This window comes from Macaca nemestrina, chromosome 6 (assembly GCF_043159975.1).
Source record: "Macaca nemestrina isolate mMacNem1 chromosome 6, mMacNem.hap1, whole genome shotgun sequence".
Classification (NCBI taxonomy): Eukaryota; Metazoa; Chordata; class Mammalia; order Primates; family Cercopithecidae; genus Macaca; species Macaca nemestrina.
Window position 1 is genome coordinate 52,035,914 of NC_092130.1, and position 23,755 is coordinate 52,059,668.

The following is a 23,755-nucleotide window of genomic DNA, read 5'->3' on the forward strand; positions in this document are numbered from 1 at the left end:
TCTTAAAGTTTCTTTATGTAGAAAATATTAGTAACATTTATATATATTAATAATATTCAGGATGATTATTACAAGTGATTTTTATTTACTCTTTTATGCTTTTTTATGAGTTCAGAATTTTATAATAATCGTGTGCTAGGAAATGGTAATTTTTTTCACTTTAAAAACTAATGCACAAATAATTCTTCCTAATGGGTAGTTTTGGGGTTATGAAATGATTTGTATATGGAATAGGTATAGTTAAGTTTTTAATTCTTCTATTTCTTTTTGTCATACAGCTGAATTCCATGGCCTTTGTAGTAGTGGAGTAGGTATCACTGTGGATGGAAGAGGTAACTCTAGTTAATCTCAATTTTATAATAATCATATGACATAATTGTATAGATTTATAATTATAATATTAATATGATTATATTTAATATGAAAATGTAATATTATAAAATAATAAGATTATCTCCTAGAGCAGTGGTTATAAGCTAGATGATATTAAGTGATATGTAGATGCACATTTTCATCTTGGATAAATATTTATCTGTTAAATATACATTGTTAAAAATGTCACTAACAAACTACCCTCCTGATTTCATGCAATCGTTGCTTAAGAATAGATGTGACATTTAAGTTAAAAAAAAAAAAAGAGTGAGTCAATTTTATGAGAAAATATTAAGTACTGGTGCAGATAGGGTTAGAAAAATAAATAGTATTCAAGAGATATTGGATATGGATCAAGTTTGAGATATACTGGCTGAAATAATTTGTTAAGACTATGTATACCTAAGAATAATAAAATATTTCTCTCCAAGTAAAGAAGTAAGATTCACTAAAATTTTTCTTGCTTTCAATTTTGTATTATGGTTAACAAAACTCCAGTATGGAATCTTGAACACTTAAGTACATATGTGTTTATAATTTTCAAATTCTTTTATATTTTAGCATACATATAGATTCATTTATACATTAATAAAATGGGTGTTATTAATCTTCTATATCTATGAATATGTATATATAAGAAGAATATATATATAACCATATATATATATATATGTATTCTTCTACCCTTGTGTTTGAGAAGGCTTTAGTCAAGTTATAGATGGTAGGCAGTAATGTTGAATCTTTATAATAAACATCTAAACCAGAGTAAAAAGTAAACTTTTACAAGGATGTTTTTCCCAAGTATAAAATGAAAGACATTTCCAAAGTATTTAAGGTCTTCCAAATTATTGAAAACAATAGCATCAAAATTTGAGCTTGGTGACCAAAATTTGATTTTGGGCTTACTCTTTCATTATATTCCCTGACAATATAGCCTCTCCAGCAGAGCCAGTCACTATTGGAAACTGCTTGATCATTCATACAAGCACATCAGTGCACAAGTTCCACTTCCCCTCGGTGATAACAGTAGTAGTAGTAGTCATGTTCGTGGCTCGTTATAAAATATCATGCTCTGAAGCATCCACATTTAAAGTGTCCTCTCCGTTAATTTCACATATCAGCAATGAAAAACACTAAATATTACTTGACCACAGAAAAAGTAATAAAATAGAAATATCCTGTACCTTTGGGGACCATAAAATTATGTGGGCCACCCTAATAAATCCCTGTCCTTTAATTAGATAGGTACAATATCTATCAAATTAAGTTTTCCTTTGGATTTTGAGCCAACTGCCTTTAAATTGTCTTTATTAATTTTAATTTTATTAATTTTATCATAAATGCTGGCATATTTCATGATTTAACTCTTTGAATTTCTGCCAGCTTCTTTCATTTTTCTTTTGATTTACCAGTGAAGTGTCCTATGTCTCTCAGTTTTATTTTCTTACTCCTTGTTTTCAGTTCCTTTTCCTTTCTGAAAGGCAGGCAAATTGTGAGTTTGCAGAGTTAAACACTTCATATGTTGAATGGTCTTTATTAGACCTGCATTTATCAATAAACAATAACGTGTAGGAGCATTAAACTTTCAATATTTAATGCAGATATCAATGAGTGTGCTTTGGATCCTGATATATGTGCCAATGGGATTTGTGAAAACTTACGTGGTAGTTACCGTTGTAATTGCAACAGTGGCTATGAACCAGATGCCTCTGGAAGAAACTGTATTGGTAAGTTATTTGTTATATTTATGCAAGAACCTTTCATATAGTTTAATCCCATGGATTATACTAGCAGTAAAAACACAAATAAATGATTAAAACTAAAAACCAGACAGTTTTTCTTGTTTTCTTCGTATTATACATTGATAGGAAAATATCAGAATCAAACAAATTTTGTTACATAGTAACAAACTTCTTGGTGGTACCTATTTGTTTTTAAAATATTCATTTCCCAAATTAACATACTCAGTTATTAGCCTGTTGTTTTCCTGAATGTACCTTAATCCTGTAATTTTTTACTAAGAATTTGACTTCAAAAATTAACAGGTCAGTATGGATAAAAGTAAGTCAAGAAAATAAAGTGTTACAGGTTGAGAGAATTTTGACTTCATAAAGAAACAACCAGTTGCCACAATATACCTAAACATGACAACTAAGACAAAGGTATTTCCTTTTCTAATTATAAGAGAATGATTGACGAAACTCAAGTATGTAATTTATGTTTAACAAAAGGAAGAGGAGGAGGATGAAAAGGTTTGACAGTCTTTTATTGTTTTCTATTAGTGCAAGATTTTCCCACAAAGCATTTAGGTGGACTTTTATAAAATAAATGTTACTCAATCCGTCATTGTGCATGATAGTTTTACAACTATTCACTGATGGCTTTTACAACCAAGTGTTAATGATTATGATTAGGAAAGGAACAGATTTTTCTGTGTTTCTGGTAGTGGCTTTTATTATTGAACATATTTGTTTGATTTGGAGTTGAAGACATACATACTGATGGATGTAAAAGCTCTATTTATATTATGTGCTATAATAGTACCAAGCAAAGATTATTGACCATTTCTAACAATATGTAAACTATGCCAGCTTTTACTCTCCAGAAGTGAAGTCCAAACTTCCCCTTTTTACATGGATACCAGTCATGTGGTTAGGTGAATCACAACCTACCCTAACAACCTCTTTATAACTTGATTATTTCTATAAAAATCCTATTTTCAAATAAAGTCACATTCTGAGATACCGGGTTTTAGGATTTCACCATATCTTTTTTAAAGGACACAGTTCAATCCATAGCTTAGAAAAATGGGTTAAAAAATTGTGATGCAGGCTAAGCGCAGTGGCTCACTCCTGTAATCCTAGTACTTTGGGAGGCTGAGGTGGGCAGATCACCTGAGGTTAGGGGTAGACCAGCCTGGCCAACATAGTGAAACCCCCCTCTAGTAAAAATACAAAAATTAACTGGGCATGGTGGCACGTGCCTGTAATCTCAGCACCCAGAGGCTGAAGCAGGAGAATCACTGTAACCCGGGATGTGGAGGCTGCAGTGAGTGGAGATCATGCCACTGCACTCCAGCCAGGGTGACAGATCGAGATTCCATCTCAAAAAAAAAAAGAAAAAAGAAAAGAGAAAAGAAAAGGAAGGGAAGGGAAGAGAGAGTAGAGAAAGAAAGCAAGCCAGCAAGAAAGAAAATTGTGATACAGTCACAATTTGTACACATATTAGACTATTATGGGAAAAGCTATGGTAGTCCAGTGCCTAAAATATAATGTTAATTTTTAAAGTATCAAGATTCACAGTTGGAGCAAAAACAAGATCAAGAAGGGAAAAGATCAGATAATACACAAAAGAATATTATCAGTGATGATGGAATTACAGATGTTTTTCTGATCTGTTTTCAAAATCTCCACAGTATCAGTATATTATTTAATAAGGGAAAATTATTATTTGCAAGACTAGAAGTGTAACTTTAAGTAAAAGAGCTCTTCACTCTAAACTACAGTGTTTATTGCTTTTTGTCACTAGACTTGCAAAAATGGAAGGATAGGAAGGTTAAAATGTGAGGCCAGGTGCGGTAGCTTATGCCTGTAATCCCTGCACTTTGGGAGGACAAGCTGGGAGAATCGCCTGAGGCCAGAAGTTCCAGAACAACCTGGGCAACATAGTGAGATACCATCTCTAAAAAAAATTATTTTAAGTTGGCCAGGCATGGTGGCACATGCCTGTAGTCTCAGCTACTTTTGGAAGGCTGTGACAGGAGGATTGCTTAAGCCAAAAAGTTCAAAGCTTCAGCGAGCTGTGATTGCACCACTGCACTACAACCAGGGCAACAGAGTGAGATCCTGTCTCAAAAACAAACAAAAAACTCATTGTGAGCTGCTTAAACTGGAGGTTTAGATGATATTCTCTAGGCTGTTCTGGACTGCTAAAAGAGTATGCAAAATACATCATTTTCATTAATAACTAGCTTTCTGAGAGAAAAACATAATGGAAAAAGATTAATGAATATCTTTTTTTTAACTACTGTTTAATGCATTTTTTAACCATCTGGGACATGAAGACATAAGGCATTCTTTTGAAAAATTTTAATCATAAAAAATGCCTTCTGTTACTTTTATTATACATAAGCAAGTATACAGGCAAATGAATTTAACCTGTTGATATATTTTATGAATGCTTTAAAAATGTATCTAATATATCATTACAGGACTAAAAGCAAGTGAAGTAGAGATGTGCCTTTCCAAGCTAGCACATACTTTCCAGGGATTTAAAAGCATCTTAAAATTAGCCACTAGCATAAGAATATCCCATTTGAATAAGACTAAATATATTTTGCTTAGGATGAAGAGTGTGCTGTGATACAGACTATGTCACAGAGAAGAAAGAGGGAAATAAAACAAATAACAAAATTAAACATTGCTGCCCACTATAATACATGCTTAAATATGTGTATCTCCTGTCTTCCAATGGTTGCTTTCAGACATCGATGAATGTTTAGTAAACAGACTACTTTGTGATAACGGATTGTGCCGAAACACGCCAGGAAGTTACAGCTGTACGTGCCCACCAGGGTATGTGTTCAGGACCGAGACAGAGACCTGTGAAGGTAAGAGCTGTCTTCCTTGCCTTATTCGTGAATAGTGAGTACCTGGAGTTGTATAAACATCAATTACAGTGATGAAGCAATGTAGTGAAAGGAATATTGTTTGAATATTTTATTTTATAATCTCTTTTAGCTAATCTGTCAGTTTTTGAAATAGTAAGGACCTAACACAGTTTACAAACACCATCAATTTTGTTCCACTCAGACAAAATATCAACACACATTTGGAACAAACATTTTAAAGTGGATAAAAAAGAAACCAACTGAAAGAAGCCAGATTGTTTTACTTGCTGAAATAGAATGTCAGATAGTTGTTTACTGTGTTTTCCCCTTTTCAGAACCACTCTGATCCATTAATGTAGGAACCTGAATTATAATGGAAAAGTTAACTCTTAGATGAAATGATTGATATACCCAAGAGGTTGGCCCACAAAATATTTGAGGTCTAAGTAAAAATGATAACTTTAATGTGTTTTTAGTCTAAGAGAATTGTCCTTTCCATTTGATAATTTAAAAGTTGTCATTTGGGTTTGTAGACCATAAACTAGTGTTTAAAAGCTTCTTTGTTTTCTTCTAATCACATATTTTTGCAGTGAAAGTTACTTAAATGAGTTAAATGGTTAGAGAAGTCTTCATTTTCAGTGAGATACTGGCTAAGCAGTGAGTACACTGAATTATGGTTTTGTATCTTGATCAAAGTACTGTATATTTCAGAAAAATCTGTGGTATGAATACTAGTCATTGTTCCTGTTTAAATCTCACTGTGTGGGCCTACAGAAGGGTCGCATAACAGTCTCAAATCCAAAAGTTACTACTTTGGAATAGTAACTTTTAAGAAAAGATTTCATCTTTGATTGTGGAATAGCCCCCTCCCTTTTTTTTTTAATCTGTTAAAGTATTTGTTTTTTTCATGGTGCCACAGCCAAGAAAACTGCCATAGTAATATTATTGAAAAAGATGTTAACATTCTCTCTTCATCTTACTGTTTAACTTCAAAGCATTCTTGTGAACAGAAACCAGTTAGGACTATAGAACAAGATGTCAAAACACAAATGACTCTGCTGAAGTCAATGAAATGCAATTACAAAGTGTAGTGCTAACTTTGAATTGAATCGGAGGGGCCACTAGAAAACAATAATTAGCCTAAAGAAAAAAAAAAAAGAAAACTTCAGCATAAAATCCCCTTTTTCTAAACTTACTTCTGGTGACAGTTTCCCCTGTTGTCCAACATCTTTGCAGGAACTCCTCAAAGAGGAGTGCTCATTCCATTCCCACTGAAAATACTTGAAGGTTCGTCTTCTCCGTAGATGAGAAGGGGACACACTTAAGAGTTTGGAATATCTTTCAATAGGTTATGAGAGCCCTCTTTTTAAACCAGCTCAGGCTTCTCAAATGTATTCAACTACGGAGTCTCTATTTTCTAGATCCCACTCCCATCTCTAACACCAATTCTTCAAAATGCTCTGAGAAACGTACTTTATGAAAAAGTATCCTAGCCATATTTCCTCTATGATTTCTTTGGAAAGATAGAAGAAGAGATTTTAAAGGTTTTTGTTTTTCCTGATTTTCTACACTTCCTTCCTACAGTCTTTTTTCAGTTTTGTCTGTTGTCTGTTGTCTGTTGGAGGATAAGCTTCCGTTAAATCTCAGGAAACTTAGAAAGCAAGAGCAGGGTGGGACGTCATCTTGATTTAACTAGGAAACTGATGATTTTTAGAACTGGTTTCCCTGTCTAGGAAAATACTTTCTGGTGCTATCGTGTCTCTCACATGATTTAGTTCCTAATGCGGAACTAAATGGATAGTGTCTGGTTCTATTTGCTATGTACACTGAATTATCAATGATTATTTATGGACCAGTAAGATAGAGTACAAAGGTTCTGAGAGTTGAAATACCAAAGAAGTTAAAATCAGAGACTCTCCTGCTTACAGGAACAGTTAAGAAGAGTAGGAGCTGGTGGTGTTTAATAGTGTAACATAAGGTGATTATGTAAATATTAAGGCACTTTCATACCAAATTAGGCAACAGTGAGTGTTAGAAAGAGTAATCTTCACTTATTACAAGCATACTTATTCTTAAGCTGAGAGATTTATTTAATGAAAAAACAATTTTATGTCTGTCATTCATAGGAAAGAAGTTCATGTTATGTAAATAGAGAAGAAATGATAGACAACTCTTTTGGCTCCAGCCTTATGACATTGAAGGAAATAAAAATGATTTATCATGGGAAAACTAACCAAATAACTGTTATTTCTACACTTTCTTCCCACTGTTATTTGCATTTCATTAAGAGTTTTGCAAAGAATAGACTTGAAGGCTACTAATCTCTTTTTCCGTTGAGTTGCTTTCTTATTTCTACCGTTGCATTCAAACAGTAAATGTTTCTGTCTGAAGCAGTTCTCTTCATTCTCTTCTTTCTGAATTAATTTCCAAAGACTAGACAGGGAATTATTAGCAGATTCATTGCAAATCTTAGCTTTTTCTTGTGTATTTGTCTTGTGCACTGATTTTGTCATTCATGTTTTCAACAGACTATTTTAAATATATAACAAATAGCACTAATAATAAAGTTCTTCTATATTTCAGATTGAAGTTACAGAAACTTTGTTTCTTTTTTTGTTTGAGCTCTGAGAGTCTGTGAAAGTTAAAATTTTTACAGCAAGCACTGTGGTTTAGATTGTGTTTCCAGTGACATAACTAGTTAAATGTAAACCAGATGTGCTTTGAAGTTTATTTCCAGGAATGTACAGTGAACTGTTTCAATTCCTGGTTCCATGACATTTATAACATAACAACATATTATTTAAAGGAAAACTAAATAGTTGATATTTGTAGTTGTCAGTGCATATGTTTATAGTTTCTGAATTCATAATTGCTTAATTTAAAATAGAGATTTTAAAAACACACAGTATTGAAATTCTTCTTTTTTCAGGCTTCTTACAAATGAAATTAATAGCTTTATATGTGGTATATCCTTAGATTAGTTATCTGCTTCTTTTATGGTTAACTGGTTTCTTTTTTACATTGTGTTTTTATGAAAGAGTTTTTATACTCTGGGATTGATGTTTTCATTAGAAATCTGTGCTATATTTACAAAATCTCTTCTTTTATTTTTAAGAGGTTTTCTCACTATTAACAACCTGAAAGCAAAATACATTCATATTTCTTCAAACAATTTATATATCAAGAATTAAATTAGCACCTGGATATTCCTTCAGTAGTGTTGAAGTAACAAAGTGTTTTTCACATTGATTTTTAAATTTGCATGTGAAGTCCACTGACAAAAAAAATCAACTGTGAGTCTCGCTCTTTCAGGATTAAAGTCTTCTAGCTATTTGTTTACATGCTTTCCTCAGTAAACTGCTTTATAATAAATTCAAAGAAATATTTAGAGAAAGAAAAAGTATTCTTGTGAACTTAAAAACCCCAGTGTTTGATATAAAATGCCTTGAGAACTATTGACCTGTTTCAGATAATTAACTTAGTAAAGAAAACTGTGTGCCACTTCTTAAAAGTGTACCACTTTAGAAGTGGTTGAATTTACACTGAAAATGTCTTCGATTTTGTTCATAGTACTTTACCTGAAGCTTGTGTTTCTTTCTCATTGACTCATGTGTTAAACTATTTCACATTACAGGCTTGACATTTTCTCTAATCACCACTTGAGAACATAGGCATAGGGCAGTTCTGCTTACTTCTGACCATCAACAGGAATTGTTTATATTATATGATTTCACGTATATTGAATTACATTTGATTTGAATATTTCATTCAGATCAAATTAATGATTGTAGAGGCCTATTTAAAGCAATTATTTCTACTTGATCAGGTTTTCTAATTTTTATTTTACCACCATTAGTTGTGTTAAAAAATAACTAAGCAAACTAAACATGTAAATGTGAAGAACTAAAGACAGAGAAGGTGGATAGGGACTAGAGGAGAGTTATGTACCCACCATGAATGTTTCAGTCCTTATTTTCTGATTCGTACCCAAGAGCTTGGAATTAAAGCAGCATTGTGATATTTTGCTTCCAGGATGGACTTTTTAAGTTTTTTAGAGCCCCATTAAACCATAAATGATCAAAGCAATCCACCTTTGTTTGTGCACAGGATGTTGCTCCTGGAATTACATCTTATTATGTGGGGGAAAAAATCCAATTTATGTAAAGTTGTGATGACGTATTGAAAAAGCATGTAACTGAACTCTTTCCCAATAGGCTGATCACTGTGGTCCTACTGAGTTCCCAGTCCTATAGATGTGTATCCACAATGTAAAATGCATGCCTCCATTCCCCATTCACTTTATGCTTCATAGATCCATATTAAAATTACCAGAGCCAAGTTTACCAGACATTCTGGCATTGCATGGCTTGTTGGAATAATATTTTCCAGAAACACATGGCAGTTCTAACAGAATCTTTTCCTTCTGGATTGTAGATATAAATGAATGTGAAAGCAACCCATGTGTCAATGGGGCCTGCAGAAACAACCTTGGATCTTTCAATTGTGAATGTTCGCCCGGCAGCAAACTCAGCTCCACAGGATTGATCTGTATTGGTAAGATTCATACACAATACTGATGCTTCAATTTCACTGCTAAGATCAGCACAGATCTCAGGCCTTACTACAGATAAAAACAGGATATGATTCCAAAAAGAAAAGAATTACGCATTACATTAGTTGTTTTTACTCAGTATCAACATAGAGGTAAAACATAATAGCATTAATTAGGCAGCCTATTCAATTTTTGTTAGATTCTAGAAATCTTCCTTTCATATAAGTAGATATATTATGCTATAACTTATAATCATTTCCATACCACACACATATGCATATCCATTACCCTAAAAATGCCTTAGGCAGCAATATAATCAAATCTCCACTGCATACTTTTTTTATAAACAAACTTCGATGGCAAACAAAAAATGTGATGAAATTTGGATTCAGTTAACAGGACAAGAATTTGAAGCTTTTAAACACATAGAGGGAATTTATTATTTTTTCTTTTTTTCCATCAATCATAAACTTTTGGGCTTCAAGGAAGAGAAGATAACTGTTTTCTTGCTTTTGGAATTCTCTAGGGGAAATTATTCTAAAACATCTAAACTAGCATCTTTCAATATGTCTCAAAACATTTAAAGTCAGTTCTTGATAATGACATAGGATGTATATTAAAGAAGATTGATCTGTTACTGCAAGGAATAATCCAGCATGTAAAAGGGAACAAAACTGTCCCAGTAATTTTTCCGTACTTCCAGCATCTGTGGTTCCATTCACTAGGCCTACACAGTTCACATCATTAGCTAGTATCCACCTTTAAGGGGAACTAAATATATATTCCAAATAGGAAGATATTTCAGTTTTACATAGTGCCAAATTAACTGGCAGTTTTTATTATCTAGCCAAAATGAATCTTTAGTTTCATATTTGTCAAAGACAATAGTTTTTTCAGTAGTATGTCTGATGTTAACCATATTTAGCTGGATGCTAGAGTATCTGTTTGTTACGTAAAGACAAATGACCAAGTCCAAAATTATCAATGAAAACCTTCTCTTTGGAAACACCAGCTCCTCATTTCCCAATGAGGTACAGCTGGTGAAATTTGAGCCTTGTTCAGCTCTCCATATTAGGAAATAGACTGCCATCTGCCTGGGGCATTACTTTTTTTCTTATAGAATTCCGGGCTGGGTTGGTGGGGGGGCCAGCGGGGTGTGTGGGTTGGATGCAGTAAAGCAGAAATATTTTTGCTAAGCCACAATTTCCAATTGAGATGGAGTCATTTTATTATGCAAAGGAAATGAATTCAGCATTAATCAATTAATGTCTCAGAAAACTAAATCTGCATGCCACTTGAGCATCAAAGATACTTCGTTTTTGCCTCATCATGTAGACTTCCATTATTTTGGCCTTTTGCCCTTATATTTATTAACCAAAGAAGAACAAAGACTTTTTACCCCCAAGTCTTTATGTCATTCTTCCAATTGCCAACAACTAACCACCACCATATTTTTCTCAGTCAATGTATTGTGTGCTTTCATTTATTATGATTAAATTTGAATAGCCCAGTGTAGAGCTGCTCAAAAGGCAATTTCCCTAATATTTTTAAATTTTAGACATTATTTTATGTACTTTTTTATTAAAAAGAGAATTCTAGTTGCAAAAGAAAATAACAAATAGTAAAATATACACAGGAAAAGTCAGGAATGTATAATAGGACTGTCAGTGGCTCTCATCGGTGGTTAGTCTGCAACTTTCTCTTCCACAGGGTCCAGGTCATTACATTTTGAAATTTCATGATATGATTACTGATTTAAAATTACATTAGATTATATATGAATTAGTTGAATACTATGAATATTTAAGGATTTAGAATCTATTTTTCAAGCTTTCTAAATATAAATTAATCTTAAACTGTTCTGCAAACTGCTTAAGAAGACTATGGTATTCTGGTTGAATATGGTTAAATGTAATAGAACCATGCATTTGATTAATCTTTCATGCATTATACTGCTGTGGTTTGATGGTTCTATGTAATCCAGACCAGTTTCCCTCATCTTTGGCTTGGGTCTGCACTCTGTCTTCAACTTGCGTGGACATATGGCTGTGACCACTCTGCTGTCAAATCCAATGGTCTATTCTCATTCCTCACCTTAGATTATTAGCAGTATTTGTCACAGTTCATTACTCACTCTTTCTAGAGAAATTTTGCATTTTTGGCTTCCCAGGCACAACTCTCTTCTCCTTTGACTTTTATGGCTCATTTTCTCTTTCCTTTACTGAGTCCTCCCTATCCTCCTAACCTTTAACCTGAAGTGTTCCGCCAGTCTGTCTTTGGACCTCTGTTTGTCTTTCTACACTCATCCTCAAGAGCCTCTGTGTTGAGTCTCACATGTGTCACTCTAGTTGATAATGGAATTCTAGGCCTCAACCTTGCCACCGATTCCAGATTTGTGTTTCCAACTGTCTGTACAGTGTCTCCACTTGGATGGCTCATCAGTATCTCAAATTCCCATGTCTGAAACCAAATTCCTGTGTACTGGCTTGAACCCGAGTCTCCCAGGAACATTTCCATCTCGGCAGATGGCAAATCCGTTCTTCTAGCTGCCGCCCCTCAAAAGCTTGGCAGCATCCTTGATGTCTTTTTCTCAAGCTGCACGTGGAAGTCATCAGCAAACCTATTGATTGCACTGAAGTTTATCCACATTTCATCCCCTTCTCACCATCACCACACCAACCCCCAATCCAAGTCACCATCATTTCTCTTCGTAATTACTGCTGTAGCCTCTACCTTAGCTTCTTTTCCCCATACTCTAGTCAGTTCTTCACATAGTTACCAGGCAACCCTTTTAAAACATAAATCAGAGCATATCATTCTTTGTCCAGGAACCCTGTCTAGGAAAACCTTGGCTTCTCATTTCATTCAGTAAAAGCTCAAGTCCTAGCCGAAGCCTGTACTCTCCTCATGATCTTGCCCCTGCTCTGCCTCCCGCCCCCTCAGCCTGAACCAGACTGGCCTACTTCCAGCTCCTGCATCAGACACATGCCCACCTGAAGTCCACTGATCTATCTGGCAGGAATGTTTTTCACTCAGATTTGCAGGGTTCTCCTTATGTCTGTATTCAGATGCCACATTATAAGTCATGATTTCTCTGACCATCCTAGATAAAATAACAGTTTTTCTCCTGTTTCTACCCTCAAGCTAATTACCCTGCTTTATTTTTTGAGAGTTCTTAACTAACTCCTGACTATCTACATCTGTATCTCAGTTGTGTATGAGTATGGGGGCAGGGGTGGGTATACACACACAACAGTGGGTCAGTGGGGAGAGAGGGAGGGAGGATGGAGGAAAGGAATTGGGGAGAGAGAGAAGAGAAGGATGAGCCTGGAGGGGAGTGCAGGGGGCTATCAGTGGATTTGTAGCTTTTCAAGTGTTGATGCAGCACCAGCCTAAAGAATCACAGTGCTACAGAGTGAGGGCTCTGCAGTCAGACTGCATGGGCTTGAATCTTGATGCTGACACTCTACTAGTTGGGTGACCTTGGGTAAATTGGCTGACCTCTGTGTGCCTAAATTTTCTCATCTGCAAATTGTACATAATTCACAGGGTTGTTTTAATGAGTAAATAAATACATAACAAAGCCTTCCAGTTCCTGTCACTGTCTTGATAAATCTTAGCAATAACTGTTGTTTATCTTACTTAAAATGATGACAACCAAGGTGATAAATCAGATTAGTCCGGATCAGTAAAAGATCATTTAAATACACAGTAGCCTTACACAAGCATCTCTGTTTCCTCTGTTCTATGGAATTTACAGGTGTAAATCTATAACAAGCCTGTAGTTTGAGACCTGACACAAATGGTTCTCTGCAGTTTTATCCAAACCGAACATTTCAGCCAGAGTGAAAAAACAAAGTGACTGTCTAACTCTTTTTCACACCTTTGCCCCATAACTTTTTATTCAGTACAGGAGAGAATTGTTTTGTTTCAACCTCTGTCTTGGTGTTTAGGTTGTTGGTAACTTCCTGTGTTTCCTAAGGAATGAGAAATTACTATTTCTCCCGTCATAGGCCCATTACAGTTTAATTGTAATTCCCTTTCTGTGTTTATGGGGGATTTTTTTGTTGTTTTTGTTGTTGAATTTAGAAGTAAAAACTTTTTTTTTTTTTGGAAGACAGGGTCTCACTCTGTTGCCCAGGCTGGAATACAGTGACACGATCTCATTGCAGCCTCTGCCTACCGGGCTCAGGCAATCCTCCCACCTCAGCTTCCTGAGTAGCTGGGACTACAGGCATGTGCCATCACTCCCAGCTAATTTTTGTATTTTTTGTAGAGACAAAGTTTCACCATGTTGCCCAGGCTGGTCTTGAACTCCTGGACTCAAGCGATCCACCTGCCTCGGCCTCCCAAAGTGCTGGGATTATAGTCATGAGCCACTGTGTCCAGCCAGAAGTAAATTTTATCTGTACATATTATTATTAAAATGAATTTTCAAATAAATACTGTAGGAATACACTTATTCTTTGTTTTCTTCCAACTCTTAGTGCCACAATATGCTATTGAGGTTTTAGTAGAGTGTTTTCCACATCACCCACATCAGAATCACCTGAGGAGTTTGTCAAAATTCAGATTCCTGGGCTGCACACCTGGAAACTTATGAATTGGCATTTTAACAAGCGCCTTGGTAATATTATACACACTTAACTGAGAGCCACTGCTCTACAAGGAAAACATGACATATGATTTGTTTTAGCCAGTTAGTATTTGCCATATCAGCTTTGTCTGGATTCTTTATCACTGCTTCAAAATCAGTTAACAGTCATTTATTATTTGTTCATTTGAAAAACTTTTCATTGTACCACCAAAAATATACTAACCATTCATTATTCCCTTTAATCCACATACAATAAACATTTTAAAGTGCATAACATTTCACTGGGTACTCTACCATTCAAAAGGAAGAACTTAAATTTGATGTGGAGTCAGTCTAAAATGTTAGGAATGGTTATCTCTAGAGGATTTCAGGTGATTTTTACATCTCCCCCATACTTCTCTATTTCTTCAAATTGTTTACCATAAGTATGATTTACTTTTTGAACTAGAGATAAATCTACACACACACACACACATTTTTTAAATGCCTGAAATAAAATACATCAGATATTAGCCCTAGGAATGCATTAGTGGGGGTTTTGTAAGTGTTTATTCCTTCTTTGTTTTATAGGGGTTTTTTTCTTTTAAATTATTCATCAAATAATTATCAGTTGGAGAAATACTGGCCTCTGTATAACAGAACATACATTGTGTGTGATTATTTAGTAGGGACTTAAGGGAGAAGGAGATTGAAGGATTTTATATGATAAAATCTTAAATATCAAAGCATTTGTCATTAAGGATAAATCTTATGAATACTTTTCACACAAGTAATGGTCTTATCATGTTGTTATAGTATGTTAAAAAAGAAGAAGGGTGGGGCGCAGTGGCTCATGCCTGTAATCCTAACACTTTGGGCGGCCGAAATGGAAGGATTGCTAGAGGCCTGGAGTTCAAGACCAGACCAACATGGGCAAAATGGCAATGCTCTGTGTTTCTGAGTACCAGCATAAAATCTTGGACAGCTCCCCTTAGAATATCAATAGATATAATTATATTAATTACTATATTGTGAGAGATATATAGTACATATTACATATATGTAATAAACCATATTTGAATGCAGGTACATGAAAGTGTTTTCAAAGGATATGCTATTAAAAGTGTTTTTTCGGTTTTTTTTTTTGACAAAGTTTCACTTTTGTTGCCCGGGTTGGAGCGCAATGGCACTATCTCGGGTCACTGCAACCTCCACTTCCCAGGTTCAAGCGATTCTCCTGCCTCAGCCTCCTGAGTAGCTGGAATTACAGACGCCTGCTACCACGCCCGGCTAATTTTTATGTATTTAGTAGAAACGGGGTTTCACCATGTTGACCAGGCTGGTCTTGAACTTCTGACCTCAGGTGATTCACCCGTCTCGGCCTCCCAAAGTGTTGGGATTACAGGCGTGAGCCACTGCACCCAGCCCCGCTATTAAAAACTTTTAAAGTATCTTTTTTTTTTTTTTTCTGGTGGAGATGGGGTTTCGCTATTTTCCCAGGCTGGTCTTGAACTCCTGGGCTCAAGTGATCCTTCTGCCTCAGCCTCCCAAAGTGCTGGGATTACAGGCGTGAGCCACTTTGCCTGGCCCTTCTTTTTTAGAATACTTTAACAAATGTCTTTTCATATACACAGCTGAATTCTATTTTCATCAGAGGTAAGAGCTCCCCAACCTTTCCTGTTCTTTTTCAGACAGCCTGAAGGGGACCTGTTGGCTCAATATCCAGGACAGCCGCTGTGAGGTGAATATTAATGGAGCCACTCTGAAATCTGAATGCTGTGCCACCCTCGGAGCCGCCTGGGGGAGCCCCTGTGAGCGGTGTGAACTAGGTAGGAGCCTGACTGGGGGGCTTCTCGGCTTCTCCTTGGAAAGCTTCTCCTGCTGCTAGGACACATCTTTCACTATGAAGTTCCTTAGTGAAGAAGACCTGAGATCATTTACCTTTGCTAAAATGTTATCTTTGCTGGCTAATGTTTTTTACCTCTTAAAATGTGTATTTGGTTTATCCTGGCTCATAAGCAGCCCTTCTAAATATTTTATTCATGGAAGGGAATCAGCTAGAATCTGCTAGATGACTGTATCCTCCAGTATCCTTGTTTGTGTGTTGGCTGTTTTCCTCAAATCTTTTGTTTACTTTTTTTTTTTTGAGACGGACTCTCGCTCTGTCACCAGGCTGGAGTGCAGTGGCGTGACCTCGGCTCACTGCAACTTCCACCTCCCGGGTTCAAGCGATTCTCCTACCTCAGACTCCCGAGTAGCTGGGACTAAAGATGCCCACCACCACGCCCGGCTAATTTTTGTATTTTTAGTAGAGATGGGGTTTCACCATGTTGGCCAGACTGATCTCCAACTCCTGACCTCAAGTAATCCACCCATCTCGGCCTCCCAAAGTGCTGGGATTACAGACGTGAGCCACCGCGCCTGACCTGTTTACTTTTAACTCAGTTGTCAATGTGACAACAAAAAGAAATTGTAGGAAAAATTATGAGAATCTCAATACAGGTCAATACTGATGGAGGTACCACAGAAAGTCATGTGCCCTACTGAATGAAGTGGGGACAGTGATGTCCTTGGACCCTAAGACCCCGCCTTGCAGTTTGTATTTAGTTCCATTTTGATTCCGTTATATTTCTTCTTGAGCATAACATGGTTGTGTTTTATTCTATAATGAAGTAAAATTTGTCCTGTTGTTCTTACAGATACAGCTTGCCCAAGAGGGCTTGCCAGGATTAAAGGTGTTACATGTGAAGGTGAGTGTATCCTTCCTTGGAAGATACTATACGTCTTTAGAGCAGTACATAAAATTAACATTCACTCTCAAACTTTGGAGATGTTTATCATTTTCAGAAACCTTGACATTTCAATAAAAATACTCAATGTAATCAACAAATGCTTTAGCATAATTCTCTTAGGAAACAGCTTAGAGTTTCCCATTTCTCCTCTTTATAGAGTTGTGTAAATTTCATGAATACATCACTAGACTTTAAGCCCAGAACAGCTGGCAAAGGCACATGTTTGGGCTGTGTTTCATGGACAGGCAAGGCTGTGGTAATTTTCATAGCTGGTGCCTAGGAAAGCGGGTGACTGGGTTGTGGAATATTTCTGTTTAACTCAAGTAGTAATCCCCGTTGTGTTGAATGTGGATTGAAAATGCTATACATGAAGTAGGACCACACCTGCTTTTTCTGTTTGTAACATCTTTATTCCTCTGCTGGCTCCATTTCCCTGCAGATGTTAATGAGTGTGAGGTGTTCCCTGGCGTTTGTCCAAATGGACGCTGTGTCAACAGTAAGGGATCTTTTCATTGCGAGTGCCCTGAAGGCCTTACGTTGGATGGGACCGGCCGTGTGTGTTTGGGTAAGATTCACGCCCTCATGTATTCCATGTATAAAACAAGCCATGAATTTCCTTCTTTAAGCAGTGGCTAGTCCAACACCACAGAGTTTGTACTTGAGAAAACTTACTTTAAATGAGATATTTAGGGGGAAATCACTAGAGGCTGTTTTAAAAGTGAATGTATTTAAGTGAAATTGTTTCTGTTTCATGCCAAAAGTTGGTACTGCTCAAAAATCTATCTCAAAATCTTCCATTTCTTTAACCAGATAATTTAGGCAGGTTCAGTCTTTCACACTGAGTTAATAAGAGTAAGAATAGATTGAACGCAGAAGGAAAGTTGGAGACGAGGATTTTAAAAGTTTACATTTGTCAGCTCATTGCAGCTACACCCTGAATACAATGGGGAAAGTCATCTGCAAAGATATGTTGCTTCTGCTTAAAAACATTCACTAATCTTGGTCCTTCCTTTACTGCTATTAGAGTTTACGTTTTCTTAATACTTTATTTTTTAAAGATCTGTAGTGATGATTCTCTTTCTTTCAATATAGTATTTTAGGAATGGTGATTTGACCTTTTTCTTTATTAGTGTCATGGTTGACTGAACTTGAATTTCATGATTGAAAAATACATTTCTATTAATTTTCATTGTATGTAACAATAATTTTTCATTTACCTAGAGATTTTTTTTCCCCAATAAGCTATGGAACAGTAAATTTTTAGTTTATAAAAGAACTTTACATAGATTTGTATTTGAAATTTAGGCATGTAGACAAAACTAAATAATAGTGATGTTATATGCAATGATCTTTAAAGTATTTAAATATCTCAGTGATGTTTAAAATTTACTGATAAGAAAAAAGTTTGCAATACCATACAGTTTAGTTATTATAATTAAAACAGATTTCATTTTTAACTGAATTTTGATAGCACATTTAAATCTGGGTTGAAAGCATCACTGTAAAATCATACAAAATTATTTAGAAAACATAATATCCAAAGTACAAAAATAAAGAAAAATTCTTTCAGATTTTTAAGTATTTTAAAAATTATCTTTAAGTGATCTACGATGTTTAGAAATAAGTATCATTTGAAAATGACAAAATATTCCCCCAAAACTATCAAAATTTTTAAAAAAGAAAATGACAAAGTAATAATATCAATACAATCAGATGACTAATGAAATCAAGTTATCTTCTATAACAAAATGCTGTAATATATGAAGATATATCGCTGATTATAAATTATTATTAGGCAAAATAAATTTTCAATAACATTGTTCAAAATTATGACTGGGAGTGTACTTTGGGAGGCTGAGACAGGTTGATCACCTGAGATCAAGCTTTCGAGATCAGCCTGGCCAACATGGGGAAACCCCGTCTCTACTAAAAATATAAAAATTAGCTGGGCATGCTGGTTCATGCCTGTAATCCCAGCTACTCGAGGGACTGAAGCAGGAGAATCGCTTGAACCTGGGAGGCGGAGGTTGCAGTGAGCCGAGGTCGCGCCACTGCACTCCAGCCTGGGCGACGGAGTAAGGCTCCGTCTCAGAGAAAAAAGAAAAAAAAATTAAAGCATTTTTAAATATTCTAAGATAATATATTGGATTCTTCCTCCTTGTACTTTGCTTAAATGCTTTTGTCACTGCTTAAATTATGCTATATTAATTAATTCTGTCTGAGGATGTGAGAAAGTTTCAGGAAGCAACTGGCACATGAAAATGTAAAGTATTCTGAGAACTAAAGTTGTGGTAAATGCTTTGATAGAACCTCGTGTGAATCAGGCATCCCAAACTCAGATGCTTACAGGAGCCAAGCATGTAATATATCAGTGAGTGAAGCGACAACAGGGAGCAGTGGGGACTGCAGCAAACTGCAGAGAACATGGACCATCCAGAGGTTTCCAAATTGATATTTTAATTTCCATGCAAGGACAATCGCAGCATTGATAGGCCTTATTGTGGCCGATGTGCTGACTTTTAATTCCTGATATAAATATTCATAGAGTTCTCAGTAGTGTACTGACTTTTAATTCCTGATATTAACATTTATAGAGGTCTCAGTATTAAAGAAAGGATTACTCTTCCTGGCTTTTGTAAGTTTTTACATGTATAGTTTAAATGCCTTTCCCCTCTCACCCCAGTTTATTCCAATAAGCTTTGAAATGGTATATTTTTAGTTTGTCTTGGGCTTCTTGAGCAGGTTCCTTCAGTAACCTCACAGTGTGACTCAGGCCAGGGTTCTTCGGCCAACTGTACTTATATAAGACTTTCACATCTTGGAAAGATTCTTTCTTACCTGCTGACGTTATGGGACGGAGCCAGCTATAAGGAGACTAGCCCCTCAGAGCCCTGTGATTATGAGACTCTGGATTACTATCACACCTCACACTGGCAAAGCATGTGGCTTTTTGGTTTGTGTTAATGTAGATATATAAGACAGAATCGCCATCTGTGGATATCTACATTCAGTCTGCTGAATCAAAATAAAAATTTACCACAGTTATTTTTTCTTTAAAAATAGGACTTTTTCTCAAGTACCTAGGATTACAGGCGCCCGGCACCATGCCCAGCTAATTTTTGTATTTTTAGTAGAGACGGGGTTTTGCCGTGTTGGCCAGGCTCGTCTAGAACTCCTGACCTCAGGTGATCCAGCTGCCTCAGTCTCCCAAAGTGCTGAAATTATAGGCATGAGCCACCATGCCACGCCCAGTCTGGGTAATGGAACGAGACTCCATCTCAAAAAAAAAAAAAAAAAATAGGACTTTTTATTTCCAGTATTCAGAAATGTAACTCTGTGAAACTTTAGGCTAAAGACAGTTGCTAAAGTCGATGTTACCTTTGGTTTAGAAGTTGAAAGAATCAGTATTGACAGTAACTAAAGTAGTAAACATTAATTTTTATGTGTACATTTCCATCAGGGATCTCCTTCCTCTGTTAAACAGTTTTCAGCCTCTGGAAAGGATTTAATGTCTTAAAATGTTCTTATCAAAGAAATGTTATTTGATTAAGGAAATTTTTCCAAACTCATTATCCATATTTGTAATTAAACAGCCAAGTGCTTTAGTATGATTTGAAAATAAATCTATTTGCTAACAGATGAACATGTTATTTATAGACCATGCTGGTCTACTTTACTTTTAGATGTAGGAACTGTTTATAGATATTCTAAGGTCCTGGCTAGCACAGGCTAAGCACTGAAATGCTGGTCTGCTTTGAAGTTGGAGGGAAAATGTGACATTTAAATAAATAATTGACCCCTTAAAAAGGAAAATTCACATAATCCAGGGAAAAACCATGATGCAAAAGGTAAATTTGGCAGGAGAAAAAAAAAACAAAAAAAAACCTTAAATGCAATAATATTATAACACTTCTTTCTTTTGTAGTGATTTTAATAGTTGTAACAAATTGGCAAATAGATTATAGCCGATCATTTACTGTTTATGAACAGGATCTGACAGGGCTGCTTAAAAGGCACTTGAAGCAATTCTCTGAACGGGAAGAATTATCATTAAAATTATCTTACTTTTTCTAAAGTGAACAATACAAAAAAGGAATCATAGACATGAAGTAGTCATGTCACGAGAGGACCTTTTCTTCCTGAGGACCTTTTCTTTTCTTAATTCTCTTGTGAGAATTAAGAAAGACTGAAGAGGATCTCACCTTTGTTCTCCTTAAACTACTGTCATTGTGGAGTCCATTCCAGGAGGTCAGGGACTGTGTCTTACCCACCAGTACACCACAAGGGCCTTGCGTGATGCCTGCTGCTGAGCAGACGCTTGACATGTGACTGTTCAATGGGTGTTTCAACTCATTCTTACCCTGTGATTTCACTCTCGGTGTAGATATTCGCATGGAGCAGTGTTACTTGAAGTGGGATGAAGATGAGTGCATTCACCCCGTTCCTGGAAAGTTCCGCATGGATGCCTGCTGCTGTGCTGTCGGGGCGGCTTGGGGCACCGAGTGTGAAGAGTGCCCCAAACCTGGCACCAAGGAATATGAGACGCTGTGCCCCCGCGGGGCTGGCTTTGCTAACCGAGGGGATGTTCTTACTGGGCGGCCATTTTACAAAGGTAACTGCCTGTGGCCAGCGCCTTGGTCCTTCTTCACCAACAGGAAGCCTTCCACATTCTCTGAGAATTGGTTTTGCTTTAAATGTTTGACTTCCCGCTTTATTTTCTCGGTTAAACTTATGTTTTGTGACCTATGTTCTGTCCCAAGAGTATAAATGCCCTCTATAAGATGGCATTGAAGTAAAGAGATAAAACAGATTGCTTATCTTGCTCTTCTACTCTTTGTTCCTCTACAACCTGAGATGTCGCCCTGATAGCTACATCTGTAGCAAAAAGTTATCTATCCCCACTTATCTTTATAAAACAAGTAGTGAGAAATAAAGGGATCAGAACTCTTTCTTAAGCATATAGGATCTTTGGCTGGGTGTAGTGGCTCACGCCTATAATCCCAGCACTTTGGGAGGCCAAGGTGGGTGGATCACCTGAGGTCAGGAGTTCAAGACCAGCCTAACCAACATGGTGAAACCCATTCTCTGCTAAAAATACAAAAATTAGCCGGGCGTGGTGGCACGCACCTGTAATCTCAGCTACTCGGGAGGCTGAGGCAGGAGAATCGCTTGAGCCTGGGAGGTGGAGGTTTCAGTGAGCCAAGATCGTGCCATTGTGCTCCAGCCTAGGCAACAAGAGTGAAACTCTGTCTCAAAAAAAAATAATAATGTGTATGTGTATATATATATGTATATGATCTTTTTCACTGTATTGAAGCTTCCTGTGTGTGATAGCAGTGTGATCACTGAAACATTGAGTAGCCCTGTTTTTCACTTGGGTGCATTACTGTTGTCCATCATGACAGATTTTTAACTTAAAGTGATGGACCCAATCGTTTATATCAACCAACTCTACATTCTGGCTTTATTCTGCTTTTAGACATCAATGAATGCAAAGCATTTCCTGGGATGTGCACCTATGGGAAGTGCAGAAATACAATCGGAAGCTTCAAGTGCCGTTGCAATAGTGGCTTTGCTCTAGACATGGAGGAAAGGAACTGCACAGGTAAGATGGTTCTGCTGTTTTATTTGATAAACTCTGTCTGTCTTTCCTTTACTCTGCTTGAAAGTACCAGCCTAAAAAGCTCATCTTCTCATTGAGAACATGAAAACTTTTATTTATTCATTAATTTTTTTTAGAGAAAAGGTCTCACTTAGTCGCCCAGGCTGGAGTGCAGAGACGTGATCATGGCTCACTGCAACCTCAAACTCCGGTGCTCAAGCAGTCCTCCCAAGTAACTGGGAGCACAGGTGTGCACCATCATGCACAGCTAATTAAAAAGTTTTGTTGTTGTTGTTGTTGTTGTTGTTTTTAAGACATGGGGACTCACTTTGCTTCCCAGGCTGGTCTCAAACTCCTGGCTTCAAGTGATCCTCCTGCCTTGGCCTCCGCAAGTGTTGCAATTACAGGCTTGAGCCACTGCATCCAGCTCTGTAAATTTTGATTTTTGTTTCTTTTCCCTACACTTAAACCAGTTCTCCAAATAAACTCGTGAGAGAACTGCAAAATAGCATGAAAATGCTCTTTGTTTTATATTTAGGAACAGCATACAAATACGATTTTCAAAATATATGATGACTAAAGAAATACAGTCATTAAAGAATTACATAAAATTGAGTAGTGTTCTCTTAAAGATTTTAAGGTTTGTGACATACAAGTTATGACTTCTTTTCCTCATCTGTGAACAGATATCTTAATATTAGACTTCAGTCACCATCCATACCCATAACATTCTCTTTGAAAAAGATGAGAAGTTCTAACTTTTTCTATTAGTATACCATGTTGTTCCAGATGCTTGAGCTGTGTCTTCAGGATCTCGTTTTCAGCACTGTCTTTGTTCATATTCTTTGTGGAATTTCCCCTTATCGCCCTCGCTCCTGCCTGCTCCTTCTTCCTGACCTCACAGCAGTGTCTTTCTTGGCTCCTTCCTATGCCTGCTCAGCTGAGGCTATCTCTGAGCCTTTCACAGCTGTCCATCTGGCCTTCTGAAGTCCTGCTGCCTTGAAGTCTGCTCAAGCCCTGTCTCCAGAGCTTCATCCCCTTACCTCTGTTTTCTCCTCTCTGGCTGCTGTGCTTTGCTGGGAGAGTCTGAGGAGCGCTGCCTGAGATTCCTGCATTCACCTCCAAGTCCTCGAAGCTGCTTGGCAACACTCGTGTTCATCTCCATTCATCACTTTCTGAATTTCTCTCAGCGCTGCTTCTAAACCTCTTCCCTGGCTTACATGCCCTCTCATATACAACCCGCCCCCATCCA

At 36.6% G+C, this 23,755-nt stretch overlaps 1 protein-coding gene and 1 long non-coding RNA gene across 2 annotated transcripts in view; one reads left to right on the forward strand and one right to left on the reverse strand.

Annotated features, from left to right (window-relative positions):
* Window positions 1-23,755, forward strand: part of LOC105467220 (fibrillin 2) — a 275,881-nt gene that overhangs the window by 173,361 nt on the left and 78,765 nt on the right. The window contains exons 17-25 of the mRNA XM_011716704.3: window positions 279-332; window positions 1,974-2,099; window positions 4,856-4,981; window positions 9,416-9,535; window positions 15,801-15,938; window positions 16,809-16,859; window positions 17,341-17,466; window positions 21,286-21,513; window positions 22,381-22,506. Of these exons, the coding sequence (XP_011715006.2) occupies window positions 279-332; window positions 1,974-2,099; window positions 4,856-4,981; window positions 9,416-9,535; window positions 15,801-15,938; window positions 16,809-16,859; window positions 17,341-17,466; window positions 21,286-21,513; window positions 22,381-22,506 (1,095 nt within the window). The remainder of the gene's footprint in view (window positions 1-278; window positions 333-1,973; window positions 2,100-4,855; window positions 4,982-9,415; window positions 9,536-15,800; window positions 15,939-16,808; window positions 16,860-17,340; window positions 17,467-21,285; window positions 21,514-22,380; window positions 22,507-23,755) is intronic.
* Window positions 1-23,755, reverse strand: part of LOC105467219 (uncharacterized) — a 34,853-nt gene that overhangs the window by 7,720 nt on the left and 3,378 nt on the right. The window lies entirely within an intron of this gene.